The following is a 25535-nucleotide window of genomic DNA, read 5'->3' as shown; positions in this document are numbered from 1 at the left end:
AGCTAGAACTGCCCTTTCAGATACGGCTCCATCTGTCATTTGTCACTTGCTTTCTAACACAAGATAATACAGTCTCATCTTTCAAATGACTCAGCATCACCATTCACTTTCCCCTTCCAGACCTAGACAGACATTTACCCCAATTGGTTCTGGTTCCTCTTTATGGAATAAAAATAAATATTGTTCACATTTCCATTTCCAATTTAACAGTATAGTATTTTTAACAATCTTTTCTTATATACTTTGTCTTTTCTCTTAAAATGAAAGCCTTGATTACTAATAACTATAATACAAGTCCTTACTTGCTTTTCCTTACAACAGTTGCATAATTATAAAATGAATGTTATTGTTAATAATAAACTTAATGACATTTAAGCCTTCTTTGCAGTTTTTTGTAATAAGAACATATTCTTCACCAAAGTTAGATTTTAAAAAAACAAAACAAATGGTGAAATAACCAAAAGCAAGATGTGATCCATAGACTGTATTCTGATTTAAAAAAAAAAAGTGATGAAAAATATTTGTGAACTGTCACAGAAATGTAAATTTGAACAGGCTAATAGAATGCACTGGGAATTATTAATTTTCTTGGCTATCATACAAGTTTTTGGTTATTTGGAAATTATTAGATAAAACAGGGACTACCAATAATGGTAATCTGTATCAATTGATTTATTTAGACTAAATATCTAACATATAATGTTATATGAATTTATTTTCATAGTAATAATCCTAGTGAAGTGGCTTAGAACACACCTCCCCTAAACATGCCCTTTTTGGCACATGGATTATTTTGAGCTGAAGGCAGTCACACAAAGGTGACTCAAGGGCAATTTCTAACTCTCCTTAATTGCCTAGAAGAGTTGACCTGGTACAGCAGGAGAGTGATTCCCACTCAGCAGGACAAACATCCAATTACCAAGCACCTGCTTTCCCTGCTCTGCTGAAGCCCCAGGCACCATCCACCCCGAAGCTGGAGGGAAATGGCTTAGAAGGCTCAGTTGTGTGACTTCTTGTGGGTCGCCATGTCTTTGGAGCTCCCTAGTTATGAAATTAAATGTTTTTCTCCATTTGTATGAATCCAGCCACAGAATGTACATTGGTGGGAGAAAATACTTTCCTCACCTAAACTAACAAACCTTAGCAAGTGTAAGAAACAAACTAAAATTTAATTAAATGAGTGATATCTCCTTAAAAATATTTAGTTTAAATCTTGATAAATATATGTACCTTAGTCTGACTTTTTCCGTAGCCTTTTAATTTTTCAAAATAAAATATACTAGATTTGACTATATAGGATAAAACTTTAACTCTTAATGAAAGTTAGTAACAGATAAGCAAAAAAAAAAAAAAATCACTTACTCTGAGAAGAATTTCTGTGGCGATATTAAACTTAAAATGAAGCAGCTCCTGCAGTTCTAGAATTGATCCTTGGTACTGGATTATATTTTCATTTTGCAAATCATATTGTGGCGTTTCCAACAAAACGTATTTCAATTTCTCAATTAACTATAAAGTAAAAGAATATTTATCTTAGTCTTCTGACAACAAGGGGAAAAAGGACTGATCGATCACTTCTGAAGTGAGGGACACATCATCAACAGAACATAAAAATCCTTTCCTGTATTTATTTGGTAGTTTAAGAATATTTCTTCCAATAATTCCATTAGAATTCTCAAGTAAGTGTAACTGAGTTTTCACTAGCAAGTTACAGATGATGTACAGCTTGTCATTACCTAAGACTGAAGAATAATAAAACAGTAAAATGAAAACAAGGAGGAGGATTTATTAATATTTACTAAATGTTTATTATATGCCAAGAACTGTTCCATATGCATTATTTTAGTTCATTTAATTCTCATCAGAAATCTATAAGGCAGACATCGCTATTATGCCTATTTTACAGATGAGGAAACAGGCATGACCAGTTCCAACTGGAAGGGGGTTTGGAAGCCACCACTGTCGCAACAACAGATAAAAAGCTAAAGACACTAGAAAATCAACAACTTTTCTTAGAGGCATAAAAGCAGGGCAAAGCAAGGCAAAGCACTGCCCCTGAAGGTGGAGGGGCCTCAGTAAAGATAGGAGTCTGCTTACCTTTAGTGGGCAGGGCGAACACAAATCACAGGAAAGAACCAGGCAAGTGGGGAAGCCTGAAGAGTGAAGGCTTTGTTGGAGGCTCAGTGTGGACAGCTGGAGAGGAAGGAATGCCAGGAGGATGCTGCCATAGATGGGGAAGCTCATACCACTGGGAAACAACTCCATGAGCCCAGGCTCAGTCAGGTCCCCACAATAAATAGGAGATTAAAATCCCCTCAAGCTTCCAGCAGGGGGCAGGGACAACACTGTTGTTGCCAAGGCCTACCCTCAGGAGAAACTAATTAACTGGGGCCTAACAGACCCAGAGAAGGGAAGAAGCCTCCCTCTCTCACTCCTTTCTTGTTTTTATTTGGCAGTTTAAGAATATTTCTTCCAAAAACTCTGCTTAAGAGGGAGCAGGAAATGCTCGGGAAGATGGTGAGTTCATAGTGCAGAAGCAGAGGTTTACTATAAGACTGACCTACTCCAGGGCTGGAGAAGGTCTCCCTCCCCCATTCCCCACACCAGAAGAGAAGCCTATTTACCATGGGTCCTTCTACCCAGCATATTAAGTCTGGTACAAGAAAAAATTACTAAGGCATACCAAAAGGTTAAACAAAAAAAAACCACAACTATAAGAGAGAGCACTAGCATTAGAACCACACGTGGCAGGGATATTGGGGTGACCAGACCAGGAATTAACACCACCTAGGAGTCTAGTCCCTCTGTAGATACAGTACACAGTGTGCAAGAAGCAAGCAGCAATGAGAGCCCACAGAGGGGAATTCCAAGGGGAAACACACACACACACACACACACACACACACACAGAGGAATTCCAAGGGGGGGGGGGAGGGAGGGAGAGAGAGGGAGAAACAGGGAGCCAGAGAGGGAGGGGGGAGGTGGAGGGGGAGGGAGAGAGGGAGGCTAGAGATCAAAACGCCCTCACAGATGAAGAATGATTTGAGGGGCTTCCTTGTACATTGGACTCAGCTGTGGAAAATCTTGACAATAGAGAGTATCTCAGTAGAATCCTTGAGAACAAAAGAACAAAGACACCAAATACTGGAGAAAGGAAAAAAAGCCCAGGACAAAATATCAGAAATTGTGGGAAAACTACAAGAGGTAGAATGCACACACTGGGAATTCCAGCAGGACCAGGAAAGGGGAAAGGAACAGAAGAAGTATTTGAAAGATTAATGACTAAGAATTTGCCTCAAGTTCGTGTCAATCACTAAACCACAGAGAATATAACAAGCAGGATGAATGGGAAATAAAATACATTTAGCTATATGATTTACTAATGAGAGAAATCAAAGATAAACTCCTGAGGAAAGCCAAAGGAAAGAAAAACCCCTATATCTTTAGAGGAACAGAGCTAATAAAAACAGGCACCTGCCCAGGGACCATGCAGGCTAAGAAGTGAGAGAAGAGATACTTGATTTGTTGGGAGAAACTGCGGCAAAGCATGATCCAGGAACGACGCGTAAATGGTAGAATTGAGTTCTGAACACCCACTTAGGTCATACAGAGAACATCTCTACGTTAAGAGAGGTGGCACTGTCTCTGTGTCGAGAGGGACTCAGGTCCACTTTTCCACCACTCGGACACTGGCCTTCAATCCTCCCCACTCTTACCAGAATGCAATGGGGCTGGTTATCTAACACCGCTGGGCCTCAGTGTCTTCATTTGTAAAATAGGGGTAACAACACCTACCTCATAGGATTATTTTGAGAATTGAGCAAGTTACTATTTCTGATGCTTTGGCACAATAAACATTATCTAAAAGTTTGTCAAATAAATTGGATCATTTGGAACCTGGTGTTTACCAGGGGGTCAAATTCTTTCTGTTTCTCATATGGTTTCCTGTTCTAGTTTCATGATGTTGGGACTCATCTCTTCTGGTTCCTGTTTGTTTTATTTATCCTCTTCCCTTCTTCCCTGCTACTTACTGCTTCTTCTACACCCCCTTCCTAACAGTTCCAGTTGCAGCTCACTGCAGGTGAACCCTAGATCTACTTCTGCCCAGGGCCAACACCAGCCCCAGGCCACGTCACCTCCCTAGGGGAGATGTGCAGCAGCAAGAACACTGTGTGACCAATCCATTGGCGTCCAGATGCTCGCAGGGCAGGAGGGCTCCCTAGAGCTGCTGGAAAGTCAGAGAAAGGCCCCCCCTTGGGTCTTGAGGGACCACAAGCAAGGCACAGCCTAGGTTTCTGCATGTGTAAAATGAGGTTCAGAAGTTTTGCATTCAGATTAAAGTAGGCAACGCAGGCTCTGAACCCAGAGTCAACTTCATAACAACACGGAGAAGTAAATCATGGTGAGGAGACGCACAAAAACATGGTTAGGAAATGGAACCAAAAATGAAAAATGATGTAAAAAATATATAAAATAAAAAATAAATAAATAAATTGTAAAAAGAAGTAAGAATTATGAAGCTCAAAATGTTTTCATGTTTCTACTTGCAAAATCAATGCCTAGAATCTTATTCTGCAATAAACTGATTTTAACATAAAAAAAAGCATCGGAGGACAATAGGGAGGGGAGGAATGGATTCTTTCTAGTTTCTACCATTATGGAGGTGTGTCTAAGTGGGGATTTCTTTCTATTTATCCTAACTCGGCATTTGTTCTTAGATCTGAGAGTTCTTATCTTTCCTCAATTCTGCAGAATTTTTAGCCATTGTCTTTTTGGGCATTGTTTCTCCCTCATTCTTCTGTATCTCCCTCTGGGACTTCTTTTCGATCTATTTTGATCCCTTCTTGCTCTGTCATCCATGTCTATTAACTGCTCTTTCAAATTTCACAGATTGAAATGCATTGTATTTTGGTAAATTCTTCTAATCCAACTTTGGACTGATATGTAATTAAGAGTTCTCAGTGGGGATGACTTTGTTTTCCCTTCACTGAGTTTAACAATGAGCCAAACAAGTCCTTCTCATCACCCTTTGCAGAGTATGTTTTCCCCCTATTCTCTTCAATACCTTTCTGAGGCTCCCAGTCATACACAAGGCCTGTGAGGTAACTTGCCTCCTGACAGCCCTTTAAACTGATGCTAAGTCAGGAGGGGTAGGTGAATCGATACTCTGGGAAATTGGTGACTCCAAGACTTGCAGGCTTTCTGAATTGCTTTATGGCTCCCAAGATCTCCCCTACTTCCTTTGAGCTAAGTAGTGGATTCAAATGTCATTCTTTTTTTTTTCTAAATTCACTGTAAAATGGTAGCCCCTCGAGCTAGCCTATCCACCCTGTTTGCAGAAATAGAAAGTAGAATATTCTTATTCATCTTTGTACTTCTGGTGCCTTTATTTATTTATTTTTTAAAATATTTATTTATTTATACAAGCACTGGGTACAGTCAGAAGCATGGGAGGGTGAGAGAATTCACCAGAGCCAGAGCTGGGAGCAGAGCAGGCAGAAGGTCCGAAGTACACTGCTGAGGGGAGCAGCAGGGGGCAGGAGAGGTCTGCATGCCATGCGAGACCCTCCTGCAGTGGCCAGGGAGCAGCCAGGGATCGAACCGGTGCTACAGAGGCTGCGGGCATCTTTGCAACCCAGCGCTCAACCGCTGCTCCACCGGGGAGGCCCTTCTGGTGCCTTTAAAAGAGTAAGTATCTAGCACACAGTTAACATTAAAAAACATGGGAAGCAAATCACTGGACAGTGGATAATTCCAGCTGAGGATAAAATCATGTGTTCTCCCCCATATTATTTAGATAATGAATACACATTTGTTTTCTTTCACTTAAATTAGATACACATACAGTTAATATTTCACATTTATGTCCTGTGGATCTTACCTAAGATGACAAGTGTGTTTTAGGAGATGTAAAAGTTAAAAAGAAAACAAAAAGATTAGCAAATAATTTTCTCTGTAGCCAAGGAAGCTGTAGTGCTATTAATTGGCAAGTGTTACATTTACTTTGAATTTTAGAGTTAATATCAATTTGTAATTTAAGTAAATTAAAATATTAAATTCTCAAGTACTTACATGTAGCACAAGTTTACTCTTCTGAATAACTTCCTCAAAAGTCTCATTTGTTTCCTCTTTCCACAAACTAATAAAAGTATTAATTTCCTGGGCTATTGAAGGATCAGGACTTCCATCACATTGGAGGTAGTGGTTCCACTGTGGAAAAAAAGGTTTGAAGGTTCATTCTGATGAAAATTCAGCCAAAGATTAAATTATTTCTTTTTTGAATTGTGAATTCTCAGAATCCCAATTTAGGTTAAAAAAGAAAATCTTACTATGATTTTACTAGTAACTTGAGATATTTAAAATAACCAAATCCCTCTTTGTCAAAAATTTGATTACCTCACTGTAGAGTAAATGATTGTCAGGCTTTTCTGCCCTCCCGCCATTAGGATTAATGATGGATCCCTGCGGTCCTGAATCATGACTGATGTTTGAATTAGTTTTTGCTTTCCTTTATAATGATACAACTCCAATTTATTTGCAAAGACTAATGCTTGGGTTAATTTCTGTTTCTTAAATCATAACTAATTGTTCATCATCAGCACTGGCATTTGAGCATGAACCCTTCTATATTTTGTAATCTATGCAAATTCTACATTTGTAATAATAACTGTACTTAAATTTTTCCTTAGAATTATAATTACTCATATTTCCATATAATTAGTATAGTTTTCCTTTTTCTGCTGATAATCACCAATATTGCCCAAAGTTATACTATTTTGAGTGATACTTGATTGCATTAAATTCACGTTTTATATTTTAAGATCATTTCCTCAGTATTATTTCTCAAATATTAAATATCATGGGGTATAAAAACTTCAAAGACTTACCGTTTACAAACAACTTACCACAAAGCTAGGTCACTTTAACTTGTTACAAGCAGCATGAGAGCTTTGCCAGATTAGAGATTTTTTTATAGATAGATTGACGGTTCTTGGCATTAAGATGGCTATCAGACTACAGCACCCTCTTGTGGTAGCAAAGTATTAACTCGCGAGGAAAAGACCGTCTCACCTGAGACAGCAATCTGATGTTTTCTTTTATTTTCGCTGCTTCAGGGAAAACCATCTCTAGTAAAGCAAGTTCTTCAAGTTCTTCTTTTCTCCTTCCTAGATCCTATTTCACAAGGACAGATTCATTGATGTGCTTTTGAATTCTAGTTTTGCCTTTCACAATTAGCATCTGAAATGTACTTGACAAAGTATTTTCAAAACTAATACAAAAATTAGTTTGAATGTAACTGATATTTCCAAAGGTTTCATCTGAAACAGTGGCTTGCAAGGTGCATCTGCTAATTCATGATGGGTCCGCAGGACTCTTTCAGGATATGTGAGGTCAAATCTATTTTCAAAATAATACTGAGACCTCATTTGCCTTTTCCACGGAGTTCACATTTACACAGATAAACACTTAGTAGAAATTAAGGCATAAAACTACTAGGGAAGTGATCTTGGAGTTTCACCTAAGTTTGACTTGACAACAAAACAAAAATTATTAATTTTATTTGCCCTCATTCCTTAAGCGTATTTCTTTTTGATATTCTGTGTGATAAAGTGGGAAGCATGTGCAAAGCACTTTGGTTGTCTATCAACAGACAACACTGACTTAAGAGATAAACACCTCTGCAATTATTTGAGTATTTTGGCTGACATTCTCTCAAAAATGAATGAAGTCAGTATGTCACTTCCAGGAAACAACTCAAAAGTACTTGTAGCTAATGATAAAGTTCAAGCTTTCAAAATAAAAATGAAAATTTTAGAAAACTCGTATCTACCACTTGTAAGTTTGGCAGTTTCCCAGTCCTTTAAAAACTTTTCTGATTTGAAGAGGATAATAGAATGTGAGATTTTTTTAAAATAATGAATAATAAAAATGTGTTAACATTTAGAAGCAAATAATCCAGTGAAACAAATTTTCCCAAGCAATCAATGTATGGTATTGTAAAATTGTGCCTGGATACAGATTAATTCAGATCATTGTTTCCATGTAACAGAGTCTTAAAGCTTCTTTGATAAGCTTTCAGCTTGCACCTCAAGAAACCACCACTTAACTGAGTTTGGATCTGTCATCAAATAGATCATCCAAAATTATCTGAAAGGCTATTACATTATTTCTTCCTTTTCTAACTACCTCCTGTGTGAGGACAGATTTTCTTCTTTTATTCCATCAAAACAACATACTGCCACAGATGAAATTCTGAAATAAGATATGACTCCAATAGTCTTCTGTTAAGACAGACATTAAAGAGATTTAAAAAAATTAATTCTACTCATTACCCTAATGAAAAAAGTTATTTTTTTCTTAAAAATGTTGATTTACTTATTGTTGCTAATGTTTATTTTTAAGAATGTTCAATATTTATTAATATAATGTGTTTCAAAACTTCTCAGTTTCAATTTCTAATGTGTACATATCAACAGATGAAAATCACATAAGCAAAAGCTCCCTGTAGGGAGCCATAACTTCAATTTTTGATAGTTAATGGGCTTTTGTCCAGTGATCCAAATATTTCAGAACTAATGATCTAAAATTTTCAGATGAAAAAGAGAGGCAAAACTTAAAAAAAAAAGGTAGAATTTGGATTTTGTGTTTCGGTCCCCATTAAACTGTCTATAAAGCAGATTGGAAACCCTAACTTAATAACAACAAGCTTGTTTTTACCTGAGTCCTGGCTCTGCAACTTATATGCTGCTTATTTTCTCTATTCCTCACTTTCCTTATCATGAAATGAGGATAATGTCATGGGAGTAAGACCAGTTCATACAGGCCTAAATATTACTGTTAACTATAGGTTGAGAATTACATTAACTGATCAAACAGAGGTACAGAGCTTCATTCCTCATTAGGAATATCATTGTTTATTTACTTTTTCTTCAAGTTTTTGCCATTTTTCTTTCTCAATTCGTTGTATCTCAAGCCTTTCCATTTCTTCTCTTTCACATTTCACACGGAGTTCCTCTAAAGAGCAACAGAAGATAATTTCTACATGATTAAATCATTCCATTCTTAAGCCCTTACAGTTTCCTCAAATTTTTTAAAAACTTAGTGGTGGTGAAAGATTGTATAGAAGTCACAACCTTTATAATGAAATGAACAAAGTGCTGGATTGCTTCTAAAAAATAATGATTCTCAAACTTCCTGCCCCTCCCCTCAGAATGGGCCCACAATATCATCTCTCCTCTCTAAAATAGTTATGATGATCCAATGATTTTAACTAATGAAAAGTAAAAGGTCAATCATAGGTAACTAAAGGGAGATAAAATCTTCAGACTATCTGCATGATCACAAACAATTGCCTTAATCCTCTCTTGCTCTCATGATTAAAATCAAAATGTGAAATATAAGTTGAAGAATAGGTTTCATCAAATAAAATAAAAAATTCGCAAAATACAGATTCTGATATTGTACTTTTCTTGTGAGTCTCCTAAAAAGGATTCTGATGATAATACACAAAAAATAAAAATGGAACCTGATGAGATATTTAAAACGTGAACCTGAATCCACAGACGTTCTCCCTAGTGCTAAAAGCTATAACCACTGAAATATTTAGATTTCTAAAATCAAATCTAAATTTCTAAAATACTTTGATTGATTTTAATTGACTTTGTTTAACAAAGGAAAGTCCTCTTTAAATTTGGTAAATAAATATTATTCATGTATAAGAACTTAGTTACTGTGTGGAATTCTTGCTTATATAGATTTCTCATTTTAAGGAATTTGACTTTTAGAATTCTTACTGCACAATCAGTACCAAAACCCCTATCTTTATCAATTACATATAAACACTTCAAGATATGGTTAACAGAATCAGCAAATAAAGCAGTTAAAAAACATGTTTAGATACAATATATAATACAATTAAGTTTAAAATACAATATATGTTTTTAAAAGTGGTTGAATTTGAATTTCAGATAATGAACTTTTTTGTATGTGTAATTTAAAAGTGTATCCCAAATATTGCATTGGGCAAATGATCTAGTTTATCTGAAATTACAGGGCAGCCTGTATTTGATCTGGCAACCTTATTTCAAGATAGATCTGAAAGTGATAGATGTACCAACAGGACATTCTGGGTACTCTTCAAGTATTTGAGAAGAGACCGAATTACAGAAATACCAACCTATTGCTAGAATTACAGATAGAAAAGGGGGACCAATGAATTGTGTACCTTCCTCTTTCCGTCTCCTCTCCTCCTCCTCTTGTTGCATTCTCAGACGTTCTGCTTTGGTGATTTTATTTTTCTTGCCAGGCTTACAAAGGTAGCACATAAAAATAAATAAATAAAGGCAATGGCCATGTACCCAAATTACTTTAAAACACACATCGCTCAAACAGTAATTATGAAAAACACTTTTGGGTCCGTGAAGCTAGTCTTTCACTCATTCAAATGAAACTCCCTCCTATGTGCAAGGCATTAACTCAGCACACGGAAGGCACCATATAGAAATAAAAATAAGTAGATAAATTATTCAAAGGCAAGAGTGGCAATGACAAGTATATACCATTCAAATAATTCTCATTCCCAATTTGCATGTGTTTTAAATGATGCTACACAGAATGTTTCATTGTTGTGTAGATTATAATAACATACATGTAAAGACAGCTTCAAGCTGCTACATCTGTGTAAATGGTAAAGGTATTTTTATGAATAATATATAAAGATACATAGAGAGTTATTCTGCCAGCTTGGAGAAGGGAGGGATTACCTTCAATAGCTGGAATCAAGTACAATTTTTACAGAGCAGGCTGTATGTGAGTTGGTTCCTAAAAGATTTTAACATTTAGATACAAGGGAAAGATGTCCCACCAACAGGAAAATGTGAGTGTAAGGTCCACTGGGGGGCCAGGGCCAAATAAGGTCAGTGGACAGTGGGATCCTGGGATGACTCACTAAGTTTTTAAATGATTTATTCACATATCTCCTGAAGAATTTTGAAAAACCCTGTGCCCCTTAACACATTTTCAGTTGTCATTCAGAACTTTTACAGCAAGGTGAATAGCTGAAAAGCTTGCTCTCTCCAGTAGAAGACATAGGAGATAAAACTTTTATGTCACTTTTTGAATACAGCCATCATGATTTAAAATAAGTCCAATGGAATCTACAGACTGGAGCAATTTAAAAGGATATGAATGAGCTTTTCTTTAATAAAAATTTCAATCCTTTTCCTCTTTGAACTCATATTTCCATTCCACTTTCCTCACAGAATCTTATCCTAATGGAATACTTGAAAAAAATTTTATTGAGCCTCTTTAACTGCTACACATACATACGCGAACACTTAAAATTTTTACTTCTTTGACTCTACGACAGAGAAAGGCCTGTATGATGTTGCTTACATGTGGAACCTAAAAAAGCAAAACTTAATAGAAACACACAGTAGGACTGGGGTTGGGGGCTAAACAGATGTTGGACAAAGAGTGCAAACTTCTAGTCATAAGATGAATAAGCTCTAGAGAACTAATGTCCAGCATGGCAACCACAGCTAACAATACTGTGCTATATACAGGAAGTTTGCTAAGACAGTGGACTAGGTGACCAAGTTAACAACACTGTGAGATGGTCAGAGGGTTGCTAAGATGGTAGATCACATACAAAATGGTAATTACATATGAGGTAAAGGATGTGTTCAGTAACATATAGGTGGTAATGGTTTCACAATATACATAAATATCAAGTTGTCACATTGTACACTTTAAACTCACACAGTGTTACCTGCCAATGCCATCACAATAAAGCTAAAAAAAAAAACAATGAATGTAAGCTTTACATGGGCAGGGACTTTGTCTTGAACACCACTAAATTTATAAAATATTCTTCCATATCTTTGCAAGGCCTTCTATATAAAGGTCTTCATTCCTCCCTAGTTTGTGATAAAAAAAGAGCATGGACAACATAAAATCATACATACTTTCAATGGAGTACGATGCAGTGATGTAATCTCAATGTGCCAGCACAAACAGGTCCCCAAGATACACTTGCCCCATTGAATCTACCACACCATTGACGTAAGATGCACCTTTAAATTATTACTACCAAACAAGGAGATAAGCCCAAGATGGGCGTCTAACAGGAGACACCTGTATCAAGTTGGTTATAATGTAATGAACCCACAACATAGAAAGTTATCAGGAAATCTGCAATCTCAATCCTGAAAATTTAAATCACAAACTAGTTCATAAGGTTTTTCAGTCTGACTCACACCATTATTGCGGTTCCAAAACACTCAAGATGAGAATTTAAAGTAATATCAAAAAAATTAAGTATATCAAGTTGGTAGTAAGCCCAAGTGACTGACAGACACACACACCCTTCTCTGGAGGAAATGGATGTCAATGCAAGACTACAATGATTATAAGACACTACCAACTGTAAGAAAGATCAGGATTTCAGCAGTGTTAATATGTAACAGGATGAGTAAAACAGAGTAAAACAGAAGGTATGAAATGTTCCTAAGTATTGAGGACACAAGGTAAGGGTATGTGTGTGTGTATTTTAAAGCTTACAAAATATATGAAAAAAAAAATCAGTGGTTTTTCCAGTTTTGGGTAGGAGGAAATTTTCCATTTTTTATGCTATTTTAATTTTGTTTGATGAGCATTTATTATTTTTCTTTTAAAAAATCTTTTTAAAGAGTCAAAAAGAATGTCTCTTTTTTATTTTCCTTTACTGTAAATTCCCTTTACAGACTCGCCTCATTCCTAAACCATAATCTTTCAGAATGGAGTAATTTTAAAATGAGTGATTTCCCTTGTGTTTCCTTTCAAACATCATAGGCTGAATCTCACAATTCTGTTTGGGAAACAACACTATAAACAAAATAATCCCAGACCACTATCCGTGCTCATGAATACACAGAGTTAAGCACAAAGTCATTTGGAGCAATGAGTTTTCGTACTTAAATTTGTCTGAGGTTACACAATTAAGGCAGAAAATAAACCGTAAACCAATCAACGACTGTAAACCCACATCAAAAATGGTTGTAGCTCTCTTGGGCCTCCCCTGGTGACGCAGCAGTTGAGCGCTGGGCTGTGAAGCTGCCCGCACCCTCTGCAGCACTGGTTCAATCCCCGGCTGCCTGCGAGGGTCCGACATGGTGTGCAGACCTCTCCTGTCTCACCTGCTGCTCCCCTCAGCAGTGTACTTCCTCAGTCTGCCAGTTCTGTTTCTCTCTCTCTCTCTCTGGTGAATTCGCTCACCCTCCCGTGCTTCTGACTGTACCCAGTGCTTGTATAAATAAATAAATAAATCTTTAAAAAAAAAATGGTTGTAGCTCTCTTAAATACCTGCCCTATAAGATGTGTGCAAAACCTTCATAAATTTTGTTCAGCCATATCCACAGCCCCTAAAAACAGTATCAGGTTGGTAGTGAATCCAAATAACTAAGAGAAGCAAACATAGAAGATAGAAGGCAATCAATAGGATTTCTCAAAGAAATGTTTAATTGTATACATATTGAATATGTTACTACAGGCATTTCTGCCAAAAAATGAAAAACGCACATCTTTTTAAGTGGTGGTAGGATAAATGGGTTTCCCGGATTCAGTCAAGAAATACTGACTGAACTTCTATGTGCCCGGCACTTTGCTATGGACAGAAAAATAAACGACATGCTAGTGCCTCCCAACAGCTCACCATTGTAAAGTATTACAATAAAATGAGTTATAACTGGGGTGTGTAAAAGTGCATGTGCTATAAGAACACGGAGCATACAGTACGGCTTTCCTCACATAACGTCCTCATTGGTTCTTGGAACTACAACTTCAGCTGAAATTGTAGTTTCCTGGTGCAGCTGAGCCCCGCATTTCCAGGCCCTCGGCCACCCAAACAGGGCACAAACCTTGCCCACCAGCAAAAGGGCCTGGATTCTGCCCCTCCATGTCTAGACCACTCAGGGCAGCATGGACTATGCCTGCCCAGAGTGTGGTCTGAACTCCGCCCCTGATTTCCTAAGCGTGGGGGCTGCTGGGGAATGGGCAGAGCTGAGGGCCATTTGGGGAGCTGTTAGCTGGGAGTGATAGATGTGGGCTGAGTCTTTACCTCATCAGGGCTGCTGCTGAAGGCTCTGATGAGCCAGTGGCCATGTGCTCCCCTCTCCCACTGTTTGCAGGGCCAGTATTACTGTTTCCAACTTTTCAAGGATAAATGAAAATCACATTTTTGTGTGAGAATAGTTTGCAAACTGATTTTTAAAAACATTTTAGATCAAACAATATGTCTTAAAGCTAAATCTGACTTGTCAATCAAAAGATTATAATTTTTGGGCCTCCACGGTGGCGCAGCGGTTGAGTGCTGGGTTGTGAAGCTGCCCGCAGCCTCTGCAGCGCCGGTTCGATCCCTGGCCAGCGGCGAGGGTGCCACATGGTGCCAGACCTCTCCTGCCGCCCGCTGCTCCCCGCAGCAGTGTACTTGGTCAGTCTGCCTGCTCTGCTCTCTGCTCTGACTCTGGTGAATTCTCTCACCCTCCCACGCTTCTGACTGTACCCAGTGCTTGTATAAATAAATAAATAAATCTTAAAAAAAAAAGATTATAATTCTTGTGTCAACGTGACAGAAAAAGGCATTCTATACCTAAATTTGTGCAATGTACCCTCCCCCTCCCCCAATCAACTAGTTGTTAACCATGTGATAAATAAGAGAAAAATGAGCGTGGAGCCATCCCAAAAGGGCCAGGTCCAAGGCACCAGGCAAGTGCAGGCAGCCAGGCATGTTGGTGCATGCACAGTTCTGTCCACAGCATAGAAGAAAACGAAATCTCTAGCTAACCAGAACCATCCATGAAACCCTCATTTGCATAGAGGGCCCAGCCCCGCCCCTTTTGTCTTTTATAATCATGAGCCCCAGCTTGCTCCTTGGGCAGGAGCTCAAGAACTCCTTCTGTCTGTATTGCCTAGACTGCAGTCCCAAAGTCCCACATAAATGTTGGCTGCAATACTCGAGCTGTAACCCGGCTGCTGAAACTCAACTAGACGTAAATACAGGTGGACAACGCAACCCATTTAAAGACATTGTCTTAGGGACCACTTTAAAGTCACAGCAGGTTTTGTCACTAGAAGTTTAAGCGTATGGAATGAAAAAAAGGGGTTCCTGATCCAACATTTTCTACAGCACAAGTAATAAAAAGTCTCAAATCTAGTCACAAGTAAAAATTAAAGGTTATTTTTAGGCCTTTGTGAAACCAGAACCATCTTTTTATGTCTAATGTGAAATATGCCCTGTTACTCTAAAGGATTATTTCATAATTTAAATAGCATTAACACCTAAAAAGTACGATTAGTAAACTATAAACTACAACAAAATAACTAGAAAAATGTCTAAAAATTCTTTTGATACAATGTCAGTGCTTATAAACTATTTTGAGAATTTCTACCTACCTTTTTTGCTTTGGGACCCTAAAAATTGGAAAGATAAAAGAATTGATAAGTTTAAAAATAATTCAAATACTTTTAGCAAAAGTAATATAATGATGTAAGATAATAAAATTAGGAGAATTTGGGTAAAGAATCTAGGAGACCTCTTTATACCATCTTTGCAACTTTTCTGTAAATCTAAAATTATCTTAAAATAAAAAGTATTTCAAAAAAGAATTCAGACAAAACTACAAGCAAGTATAGGAAAAACTAGCTAATTTACCCGCTGGAGACATCTGTTATAAGTAAATTTTACACTTTTTCTGATACCAACCACTCCTGATCCATGTTTAACAAAGTGCCCTAAATCACCAGTTAAGAAGTCACTAGTTGGGCCTCCCCGGTTGAGCGCTGGGTTGGGAAGCTGCCGGCAGCCTCTGCAGCCCGGTCCCCGGCCACGTGAGGGTCCCACATGGTGCCCAGACCTCTCCTGCCGCCCACTGCTCCCCTCAGCAGTGTATTTCGTTAGTCAGTCTGTTCTGCTCCCCGCTCTGACTCTGGTGAATTGTCTCACTCTCCCACGCTTCTGACTGTACCCAGTGCTTGTATAAATAAATAAATAAATCTTTAAAAAAAAAAAGTCACTAGTTTAAAATGTTCCAAAAACTAAGAAATTATTGGCTAAATATTGGTATTAATGTCAAATTTAAAAGTGTGGGAATGACCTCATAAAGAAATTATCTTACAGTAATATAAAACTGCTGACTTTACAGAAAACAAATCAGGTTATAGAAATGATTCTATTTAGCAATATGTCTTAAAGCAGATTTATTCTTTCCTGGAAATCATTTTGTTAAGAACGGTATTTCAATATTTACAAGCATTTTTCAAAATATTACTTATAATATGTAGTTAGGCCCATGTGTTCAAAAGATTTCTGGTAAGGAATTTGTAGGAAATAATGTAATTTTATATGCTTTCCATCCACATTTAAAGCTACACATGAGAAAAACTAGTTCAAGCCTTAAGATTTTATGAAATATAAATGCTAAAGTTGACACAAACAGTAGATTGTGTCTTCTTGAAAAGTATGTACATTTTTTCCAGCATGTTTTTATTCAGATATTTATTAATGAGTTGCATACAAGGGATTTAGTCATTGAAAATGAAGATAACAGACTGCTGTTACATCATTTTTACTAATGGGCTCTAGTTTAATTACTATATTTACTATCAGTTAATAGTTAACATCCTTCCATTTTGAAATAACTACTTTACAGTACTATGCAGCAGAATATGTAAATAACATTACTCCTGTTTCTCAAGTAGCCCCATTTTAAAGTATCTTTGAAGATTGTCATCTTTTACTAACACTGCTTGCTAATGAGAAGCTGGCTGGAGCTAAGCACATATCCTCACCCTTCTGCAAATCGTAAGAACATTATTTAGCACAGTAGCGCTCAAAGTTCAGAGGGTGTAAAAATCACCTAGGGTGCTTGTTAAAAATGTATATTCCTGGACCAAAAATTTCTGTGTCCCCATTGTGACTGTAAATATTTTGGGGTTGAATTGTGTCCCCTCAAAATTCATACCTAGAAGTCTTTAGACATCAACACCTCAATAATTTACCTTATTTTGAAATAGGGTTGCTATTAATGTAATCAGTTATATTAAGATGAGGTTCTATTGAAATAGAGTGGTCTCTGATTCAATCTGACTGGTGTCCTTACAAAAAGGAGGTACTGGGCACAGAGGCACACAGGAAGAGCGCCATGTGGAGAATAACAAACTTTTATCATATGTCAAGAAACTACCCGGTCTAGAAGGGGTCTGAATAGACTCCTCCTCGGTCACTGCAAAGGGACCATAGCTCTGCTGGAACATGACACCATGATTTTGGACTTCTAGTCTCCAGAACTGTGAAAGAATACATTTCTATGATTTAAGCCACCTAGTTTGTGGTACTTCGCTACTTGGCAGTTTGAGGAAGCTAACACAGTAAATCTGGAGTCTGCTCTGTTCCTGGAATCTGTATTTCAACAAGCACCCCACGTGCGGTAAAAGCAAATGTTCCAGGAACACAAATTGAGAAACACTGCAAAGAGGGTTTTAAGAAGAAACTTACATACCCATTAGAAAGTAACAAATAGGTGCTTAATGTTTCCGCAATTTTAAATCCATTTAGCAGTTTTAATTCCGTTCAAAGTCCATTCATTCCCTTTTTTTCCGTTACGGGAATGCTCCACTCCCTTTTTATTCCCAGTTCCATGGTAAACTTATATCCAAACTTCAAAACACAGTCTGAAAAGCCCTTCACTTCCTGCACCCCCACCCACCTCAACTTCCTCTCGTTCCCTGGTAGATGCTTCAACTGTTGCAGTTACACAGCTGTATTGCAAGAAATGTTTAATGTGTCTCTCAAAGGCAGGAGGGGTTATGATAATCATCTTGGTATTCTTGGCTTCCAGCACTGTGATAAGAACAAAGAATGCACAGCATATGTTCCCTTAATTGAGGAATTAAATCTATAACAAATTATATTTTCCACCTCCCAGGACTTTAGTTGTAGATGACTGAAAGCACATTTAGGAAAATGGGAGAAGAGCGGATGGCGAGTGTACTTTAGACATGGTATTGGGGCCTCCCTGGTGGCGCAGCCGGTTGAGCGCAGCGCTGTAAAGCTGTCCGCAGCCTCTGCAGCGCCGGTTTGCGTCCTGGTCGGCCAGGGAGATACCCACACGGTCCGGCAGACCTCTCCTGTCTTGCCCGCTGCTCCCCTCAGCAGTGTATTTCATCAGTCCACCTGTTCTGCTCCCCGATCTGTCTCTGGTGGATCCTTTCACCCTCCTGCGCCTCTTGCCTGTACCCCAGTGCTTGTATAAATAAATAAATCTTTAAAAAAAAAAAAAAGGACATGGCAACGGCAGTTAAACAAAATGAAAAGCTTTACTGTGTTTAGTAATTCAGGGCAGGGTGAGTACCCTGAATCACAATGAAATTCACATCTCCACAAAAAACCACCTAAAATAACTTCAAAGCAGAGTGAACAAAAAACACACTTGTGCCAAGTAGCAATGAAAAGGCAGTGTAACGGGAACGTCTATCATCATTGCAAGTGACTAGGTTGGAATTAATTTTTAAGTTTAGCTGCAGCAAGAAATTAGCACTTGGGACTCTCGGTTTGCAGAAATCGCTCGGGGACTCCCACCAGTTTGGTGACCCGGCCTGGAAGGCCGAGGCCTGCGACGGGTATGGACTTTTTCCCGACCGGCACCCCTCCACAACACGACAGGCTCTCCTCAGTCAACACCGGCGAAGGAGGACAAACGCCCGCCCGCCACGCTGCCCCTCTGCGGGTCTCACCATGCTGAGGTAAGTCGCCCGTGGCGCGCCTATTCCGAGTTCAGATCGTTGTTGACTAACGCCTCAGGGTTGTCACGGTAACCGGCCCCGCCCCCGGGAAGAGCGCAGGCGCGGGTCAGGCTCGCGCAGCCGCGCTGTGTGCTTCCGCGTGGCGTCACGCCCCCCAGCTGACTGGCTGCTCCGGGGCTGACGGAGCGAACGCGGAGCGTTCGGCTGCTTTACGGCGGTGGCGTGCGCGCGCCGGAAAGTGCGGGAGTGTCGGCGCCGCCGGGCGCTGCGGGCTGTTGGCCGGATCCCTGGGCCGAGGCGGTGAAGTATGCTGTGGGAGAGGCTGCGGGCGCGGGGACGGCCCGGCTCCCTCGCTGCTTTCCTAGGGGGACTCGGGGTGAATCTTCCCGTGGGGGTTTCGCGAGGAAGGGGGTCGCGGGCGTCGCGTTCGGCTCCGGTGACTGACGCCGGGGCCTCCGCCGCTGAGGCGAGCTGAGGGGGGTCGGGCTGCGTTGGCAGTTGAGACGGAGAGGTAAATTGGCTCCGATAGGATGTGCTGTTTTCGAAAGACCGACCTCCGATTTCCCTCTGCCCGTGGTTCTGTTTCCTTTCTGTGGAGGGATAGGCTTTAAGACAGCTCGAAACAAAAACTAGAAAGGACTGGAAGCAATTCCTGGGGAACGTGTTCCTCACGGATGAAGGTCGCGCAGCGCAGCGCCTGACTCGCCCAAGGTCACAGTCTAGATGTGCTGCCCCACGCGAGGAAACGCTGGCGACGAAGACCAACTGGAGAACTAGAGGCAATTAAGCTGAACTGTCACTGATTTTAGGACGTCGAACCTAAAATGTCAAATTATTGCCACCGTTTCTTATCTCCAAAATCCATTCCTGGAATAACTCTGTCCTGTCCCACTTTATGGATTATGTTATCAGCAAATTAGTATTACTGAGCTCATCTTTGTGGGCTAACGGTACTAAACCCATTGTAACAGAAAACCAGGTTGTGACAATGAGGACATCCCAACGCCAAATCCCGGGTAGCAAGATAACATCTTGTTGTGGACTTCATGCAGGATTCTGAAACTGTTTAGTATGGAAGTACCAAGTACCAAATCAGTATTTTCTTCTACAGAAACTACAGTTTTCAAAGTATTGGTTTTTATTATTATTAAACCTCAGACAACTCAAGTAGCATTGATGGGCGTAAGGAGATGCAATAAGGCAATACCAAATTGCCTTAAAATGTTGGGTGGGCATCCAGGGCTCAAGCGCTGTAGTGCCCACCACTCTCCGGAGGAAAGAAATTGCTGCGGATGTTAGAGCTCGCTGAACAGTTCTAGGGATCACGGTGCTGCAAATGGTTGCATCTGTGAGCTTGGTTCTCCTCCAGTACTTGTTTTATGAACTGTGCAAGTGTAAGCATGCCCGCTTCCCCTTCTCTCCTTTATACACGCCTTTTTGAACAGATCTGACCACCTGCTTTCATCTCATAAAATCTGGCATCTAGACCTGCCTCTATCTGATCTACATATATCCCATTGGTGCAGGCAAGTGTGTTGGAGTAAGCTTTTCAGACATCTTTGGTGAAACGTGTTTCACTTAAGTCTACCAGAACCCACATGTAGTAATAGTGCATGGCTTTTCTTTCCATTTCATTCAGCTTTTTATTACCTGAACTTCCTGACTAAACGATTTGGGGTACCACAACCCCTAATAAAATGATGGTTCTCAACCCAGGACTGAATTTGATTAAGTCTTAACTCCTTGGCCCAGTCATAGGAAAAGCGCTAAAAATGAGGAGTAGACCTCCATCCCTGTGCCAACCATACATACCCAAGTTCTCAGAATGATGGAGGACATCTCTTTAGTAACCGCCTTGATTTCATGAAGGGTTAAGCAGCAGCCTCAGGTCCCTGCTGCATTTAAATTGCTCATGAATTGAGAACCTAGGAAGATCTTGTTTTCCCAGTAGCTACATAAACGCCTGAATGTCAGTGTACAGTAATAAATATATACTGCCTTAATTCATATATATTAACATCAGAATATGAGACTTATTTACCCTAGCCACATCAGTTACTTTTTTCCTGAGTGACTAGAAAGGACAATTTAAGCCATAGCTCTAAAAACTTTCAGAGATTACAAATTGTGATTTAAAAAAAAAAAAAAAAAAACTGCTCTTTGCCAGGAATGAAACAAGCTAAAAATTTACAATTTGAAATTACATCTATTTTAGAATTATCTTTAAAGCACATAGTTCTTAAGTCATTCTTCAATGGAAAATTACTTAACCTCCCCTTCCCCACAACTCCCCTAGTAATGTTTTTTTTTTTTTTTTAATAGAGGCATGTTTTTATTTATTTATTTTTATTTGTTTGTTTGTTTTTTTGTTTATACATGCACTGGGTACAGTCAGAAGTGCGGGAGGGTGAGAGAATTCACCAGAGCCAGAGTGGGGAGCAGAGCAGGCAGAAGGACCGAAGTACACTGCTGAGGGGAGCAGCGGGCGGCAGGAGAGGTCTGCGCACCATGTGGGACCCTCCTCCTGTGGCCGGGAAGCAGCCGGGGATCGAACCGGCGCCACGGAGGCCGCGGGCAGCTTCGCAACCCAGCGCTCAACCGCTGCGCCACCTGGGAGGCCCTCCCCTAGTAATGTTTTAATGAAATTAGGTGTTAATGTATACTGGGTTAAATACACCCATCTAATTTCACTCTTCCAAAAATCCACTAATCTTCAGTAAAGCGATATAAAAATCAGTTGGAAAAATGAGAGGACATGACAGCAGTAAAACTTTGGAGCTGCAAAACAGATAGATGAATGTGGCTTAGCACACCAGAAAAACCCCGTATCTACTGCCTACTTCTCAAAAGGCACTGGATCCTGTTTGGAGATGGAGACTGAAGTATGTGAGAGCTGTTTGAGGAATACCTATAAGTGACTGCCAGTAACTTCCACTAACTGCTGGATTTATTTCTGGACAAAATAATACATGTCTCTGTGCCGGGGTGTTGGACTACAAAGTGCATAAGAGCCACAAAGGGGACATGAAGTGAGATGGGGTACAGATTGCTGAATGCAAGGCTCCATTCCTCTTCCAGCTATTTAAAGTTGAATAGGCAAGACTTTAGAAGATGGAAGACTCTTGGAGGAATCTGACCAGTTCATGCTGACATGAAGATGTCCCCTGGTAAAAGACCCACACAATCACTCTATGTGAAGCTCAAAGTCTGGAAGGTGCAATGATGTATGCAGATCTGAACTTTTTTTTTTTAAAGATTTATTTATACATACTAGAATTGAGGTAGAGGCCAGAACTGTGGAGGGTGAGAGGATTCACCAGAGACAGAGTGGGGAACAGAATAGGCAGACTGACTGAAATATACTGCTGAGGGGAGCAGCAGGGGAGTCCGGAGAGGTCTCCTGTGCTGTCGGTAGCTTCCTGGCTGGGGATCGAACTTGTGCTGCAGTGGCTGTGACTAGTTTCATAGGTTGCGTCTTATCCCCCTGTGCCACCAGGGAGGCCCCAGCTCTGAACTTTTTTTTCCCCTTTCACTTGTAAGTGTAGACAAAAAAGAATTACTAGACTTTGAAGAGAAACTCAGAAGTGATTCAAAGGAAAAAAAAAGCAGAAAAGAATTTGGAGAAAAATAGATAATTGCAAGAGCTAGTATTAACTCAGAAGAAAAAATGGCAGCAGGTTGAACCACCTACTCTGAGAGTTTTATGGTGTAGATCTCTTATTTCCTCATGTACCTCAGTGTCTCCCAGCCCTACTTTTAGTGTTTGCTAGCATATCTACACTAATTCTTAAAAATTAATGTAGAATTAACATACAATAGACTACGCTTGAAAGTATAAATACCTGATAGAAGTGGCTATCTATCTAATACGCCTCTGAAACCATCACCACAATCATCTATCATTTTATCAGTCACCTTCTGGATTCCTGGTCCCTTTCTAGTCACCCCCTTTTTGCCTGCCCCTCATCCCAGGTTACTCTAATATTTGAATATTTTGAACACCTTTGTGCTGGTCTCCAGCTAGCTCAGAGCAATCCAAGTGGTCCAAATGAGGTCTCCCTAATACCAATTTGTTTTTCATTAGTGCTCTTTTTACAGTTGCATAGCAAGATGAAAGGCTTTTCAAGGCTTTCAAGATGGAAAGGATACAGGATACTTAAAAAGGATACTTGAAAAGGATACTTAAAAGTGCCTTCCCCAAATGCTAACCTCAATGGGAAAAAAAAAGTAACTTTAAAATGGAAAATCCAAACACCAGCTTTATCACTGGATGGAGCCTCTTCTGGGCTGGGCGGTTGGGCTTTTGGCTTCTTCACTACCAGTCATAACAATGGATGTGAAATAAGTTGTGAATCCGCTGACTTGTACCCAGTTTCTGCTACTCTTTAGCCTTTGTTAGGATAGCACCCTTCAGGATTTGATCAGGCCTTTTCTCGAGGTTCTCTAAGCAGGACAGGCCTTGCCTTGAGAGCAGGGTGAAGACAATTTCCTTTATAAGGGAACTGAGGCTCAGAAAGGTTAGGTATCCTGTACACCATTTATGCAGCTGAGATTCAGATGTATTTCTAACTCCACTCTGGTAGAAACTCCACTCTGTATTTCTAACTCCACTCTGGTAGAAAAGGAGGTACAGCTAAAATAACTCTTAATAACCCATTTTCCCTTATCCTATTTCCTTCATAAGACTTGTCACACACAACTCCTAATTACCCTGTGTATTATATCTGCCTCAGATGTTAGATCTTTGAGTGCTGGTATCTTACCTGACAAGTTCATAGCTATATCCCTGGAACACAACAGTGCTCAATTAATATTTGTTGAATGAAAGTTAATTTTCTAGTATATAAATTTTTTTTTAAAGACTACAGTGTAGTTATATGCAAAAATTTTTCCTTTCCTTTAGGTATGCTATGTATAAAAGGATACATTCTATGACAAATGAAAATGGCCAATTCTTTAAGAGGAGAAGTACTGAATCTTTACAAAAACGTAAGTACCTGTGTTGCCAAATTTCTATATATGTTATTATGTGATATGGGATGCTCAAAAATACATAATCTTTCTTTTTTAAGCTGCTGTATCTTGGACGAGACTATCCAAAAGGAGCAGACTATTTTAAAAGGCGCCTGAAGAATGTTTTCCTTAAAAACAAAGATGTGAAGGACCCAGAGAAGATAAAAGAACTTATTAAACGGGGTGAATTTGTAATGAAAGAGCTAGAAGCCTTATACTTCCTTAGGAAATACAGAGCTATGAAGCAGCGCTATTATTCAGATGTAAACAAAACCAACTGAATGCTGTAACTATGATTTGAAAATCAGCTGTTCATAGCAAATATTATAAAACTAAATCTGACTTCACATAGCAAGGTACACATGTACCGCAAAAAATACCTGATGGCCTTACTAACCGATAAAGATTTCAGCTTCTGTTCACAGTGAGTTTTCTCAGCAACACTTTATACTCAACTTTTATTTTAAAATAGAAGTTTAAGCTATATTGTTGACAAATGCCAATTATAAATTAAAGATCACCCAATTCTGAATGAAAATGGCACTTAAATTTAGCTTAACAGGTTTTTGCCAATTTTTCTTAGCCTGTTTCTCCATTTTACTGATAACAGAATGGCATTTCATATACATTTAACAAAGCAAAATAATTTCTTGAAAAGTCACTCCTCTTACCTTTTGAAAGAGTTTTTTTTTTTTTTTTTTTTTGGACTACTTTGGTACATAAGCAGCACATATTCAAGGTTCACTACAAAACAAATAGCACCTGGTAATAATTTAAGTAGAGTGACAAAGAATAGCGTGTATGGAGCAAGAGTAATTCTGATCTCAGAATTGCTTGCTATTATTGCCAATGTGATTGGTATTACATATGTACCTATTCACTTATTTCCATGATTAATTTCACTGCTGGCTCCCTTTGGGCCTTAAAACAAAGATTACCTGTTCTGTATCAACTACCTTCTGTGATTAAAAACTAATAAACAATGCTATTCTATTTTGTCATAAAAGCAACTTTTGTATCTTCTTCTAAATGCATTAATGTAACAATGGATCTAAAGTTTAGTGAAACACACCTTAACATAATGTTTACAGCATCTTTCATAATATTTCTAACTTAAAAATATATTTTATAAGTTAAAAAGTAACTTTCTAACTGAAAACAAGATTATTGATACATAATCTACAGCTATAAATTATTCTATCCCAGTCACAGGGCAAATGTTTAAAATTTCCAGCAAGAAACACACACTAGCATAGTCACTGTAACTATTTTTATTACATTACAATTATTAGGAGCAGTACAGTTCATGACAAAAATATTACAAATTTCAGATCACTTCACAGCACATACTCCTATAAACATTTAAAAGTTAATTTTAATTAAAAGAGTGGTCATTTTTAAATTTAATGTTTGATATGACCAACATTCCTAGGTCAGCGCAACCAAATGATGGAAAACAACTGGATCACACTGCATATGTCCCACAAAAAAAGCACAATGTACAAAATGTGCATGTTTCAGTTTACACTATACAAAAATAGTTAAAATACATTCCAGGTAAACATGTTACAATAAGAAATTGTACTAGTAAGAAATTGGCACTCAAAGGAAAACTGCAAAAGTATTTTCAACATGAAAACACAAGACAGTGGAATAGGAAACTTTCAGATAAAACATTACATAACCCATTTAGCTCTATGGGGAGGGAGACCCTCTGTAATTGACATTTCTGCAGGTAATGACTT

At 38.9% G+C, this 25535-nt stretch overlaps 2 protein-coding genes across 2 annotated transcripts in view; one reads left to right on the top strand and one right to left on the bottom strand.

The window, feature by feature from the left end:
- Positions 1-18781, bottom strand: part of DNAI7 (dynein axonemal intermediate chain 7) — a gene marked incomplete at its 3' end in the record, with an annotated part of 61551 nt that extends 42770 nt beyond the window's left edge. Inside the window, exons 1-6 of the mRNA XM_084255814.1 lie at positions 18769-18781; positions 10226-10307; positions 8924-9015; positions 7072-7173; positions 6073-6210; positions 1363-1509 (exon numbers count right to left, since the gene is read on the bottom strand). Coding sequence (XP_084111940.1) covers positions 1363-1509; positions 6073-6210; positions 7072-7173; positions 8924-9015; positions 10226-10307; positions 18769-18771 — 564 coding nt within the window. The 5' untranslated portion in view covers positions 18772-18781. The remainder of the gene's footprint in view (positions 1-1362; positions 1510-6072; positions 6211-7071; positions 7174-8923; positions 9016-10225; positions 10308-18768) is intronic.
- Positions 18782-23715: 4934 nt separating this feature from the next.
- On the top strand, positions 23716-24087 carry ETFRF1 (electron transfer flavoprotein regulatory factor 1; the record flags this gene model as incomplete). Its single annotated transcript, XM_084254576.1, has 2 exons — positions 23716-23766; positions 23850-24087. The coding sequence occupies 2 exons, from the start codon at positions 23716-23718 to the stop codon at positions 24069-24071; spliced, it is 273 nt and encodes a 90-aa protein (XP_084110702.1). The 3' UTR covers positions 24072-24087.
- Between the last annotated feature and the right edge of the window lie 1448 nt (positions 24088-25535).

The sequence above is a fragment of the Talpa europaea genome (genome assembly GCF_964194135.1).
Source record: "Talpa europaea genome assembly, chromosome: 15".
Classification (NCBI taxonomy): Eukaryota; Metazoa; Chordata; class Mammalia; order Eulipotyphla; family Talpidae; genus Talpa; species Talpa europaea.
Note: the sequence above shows the minus strand (reverse complement) of the source record. Positions and strands in the feature narration are given on the sequence as shown.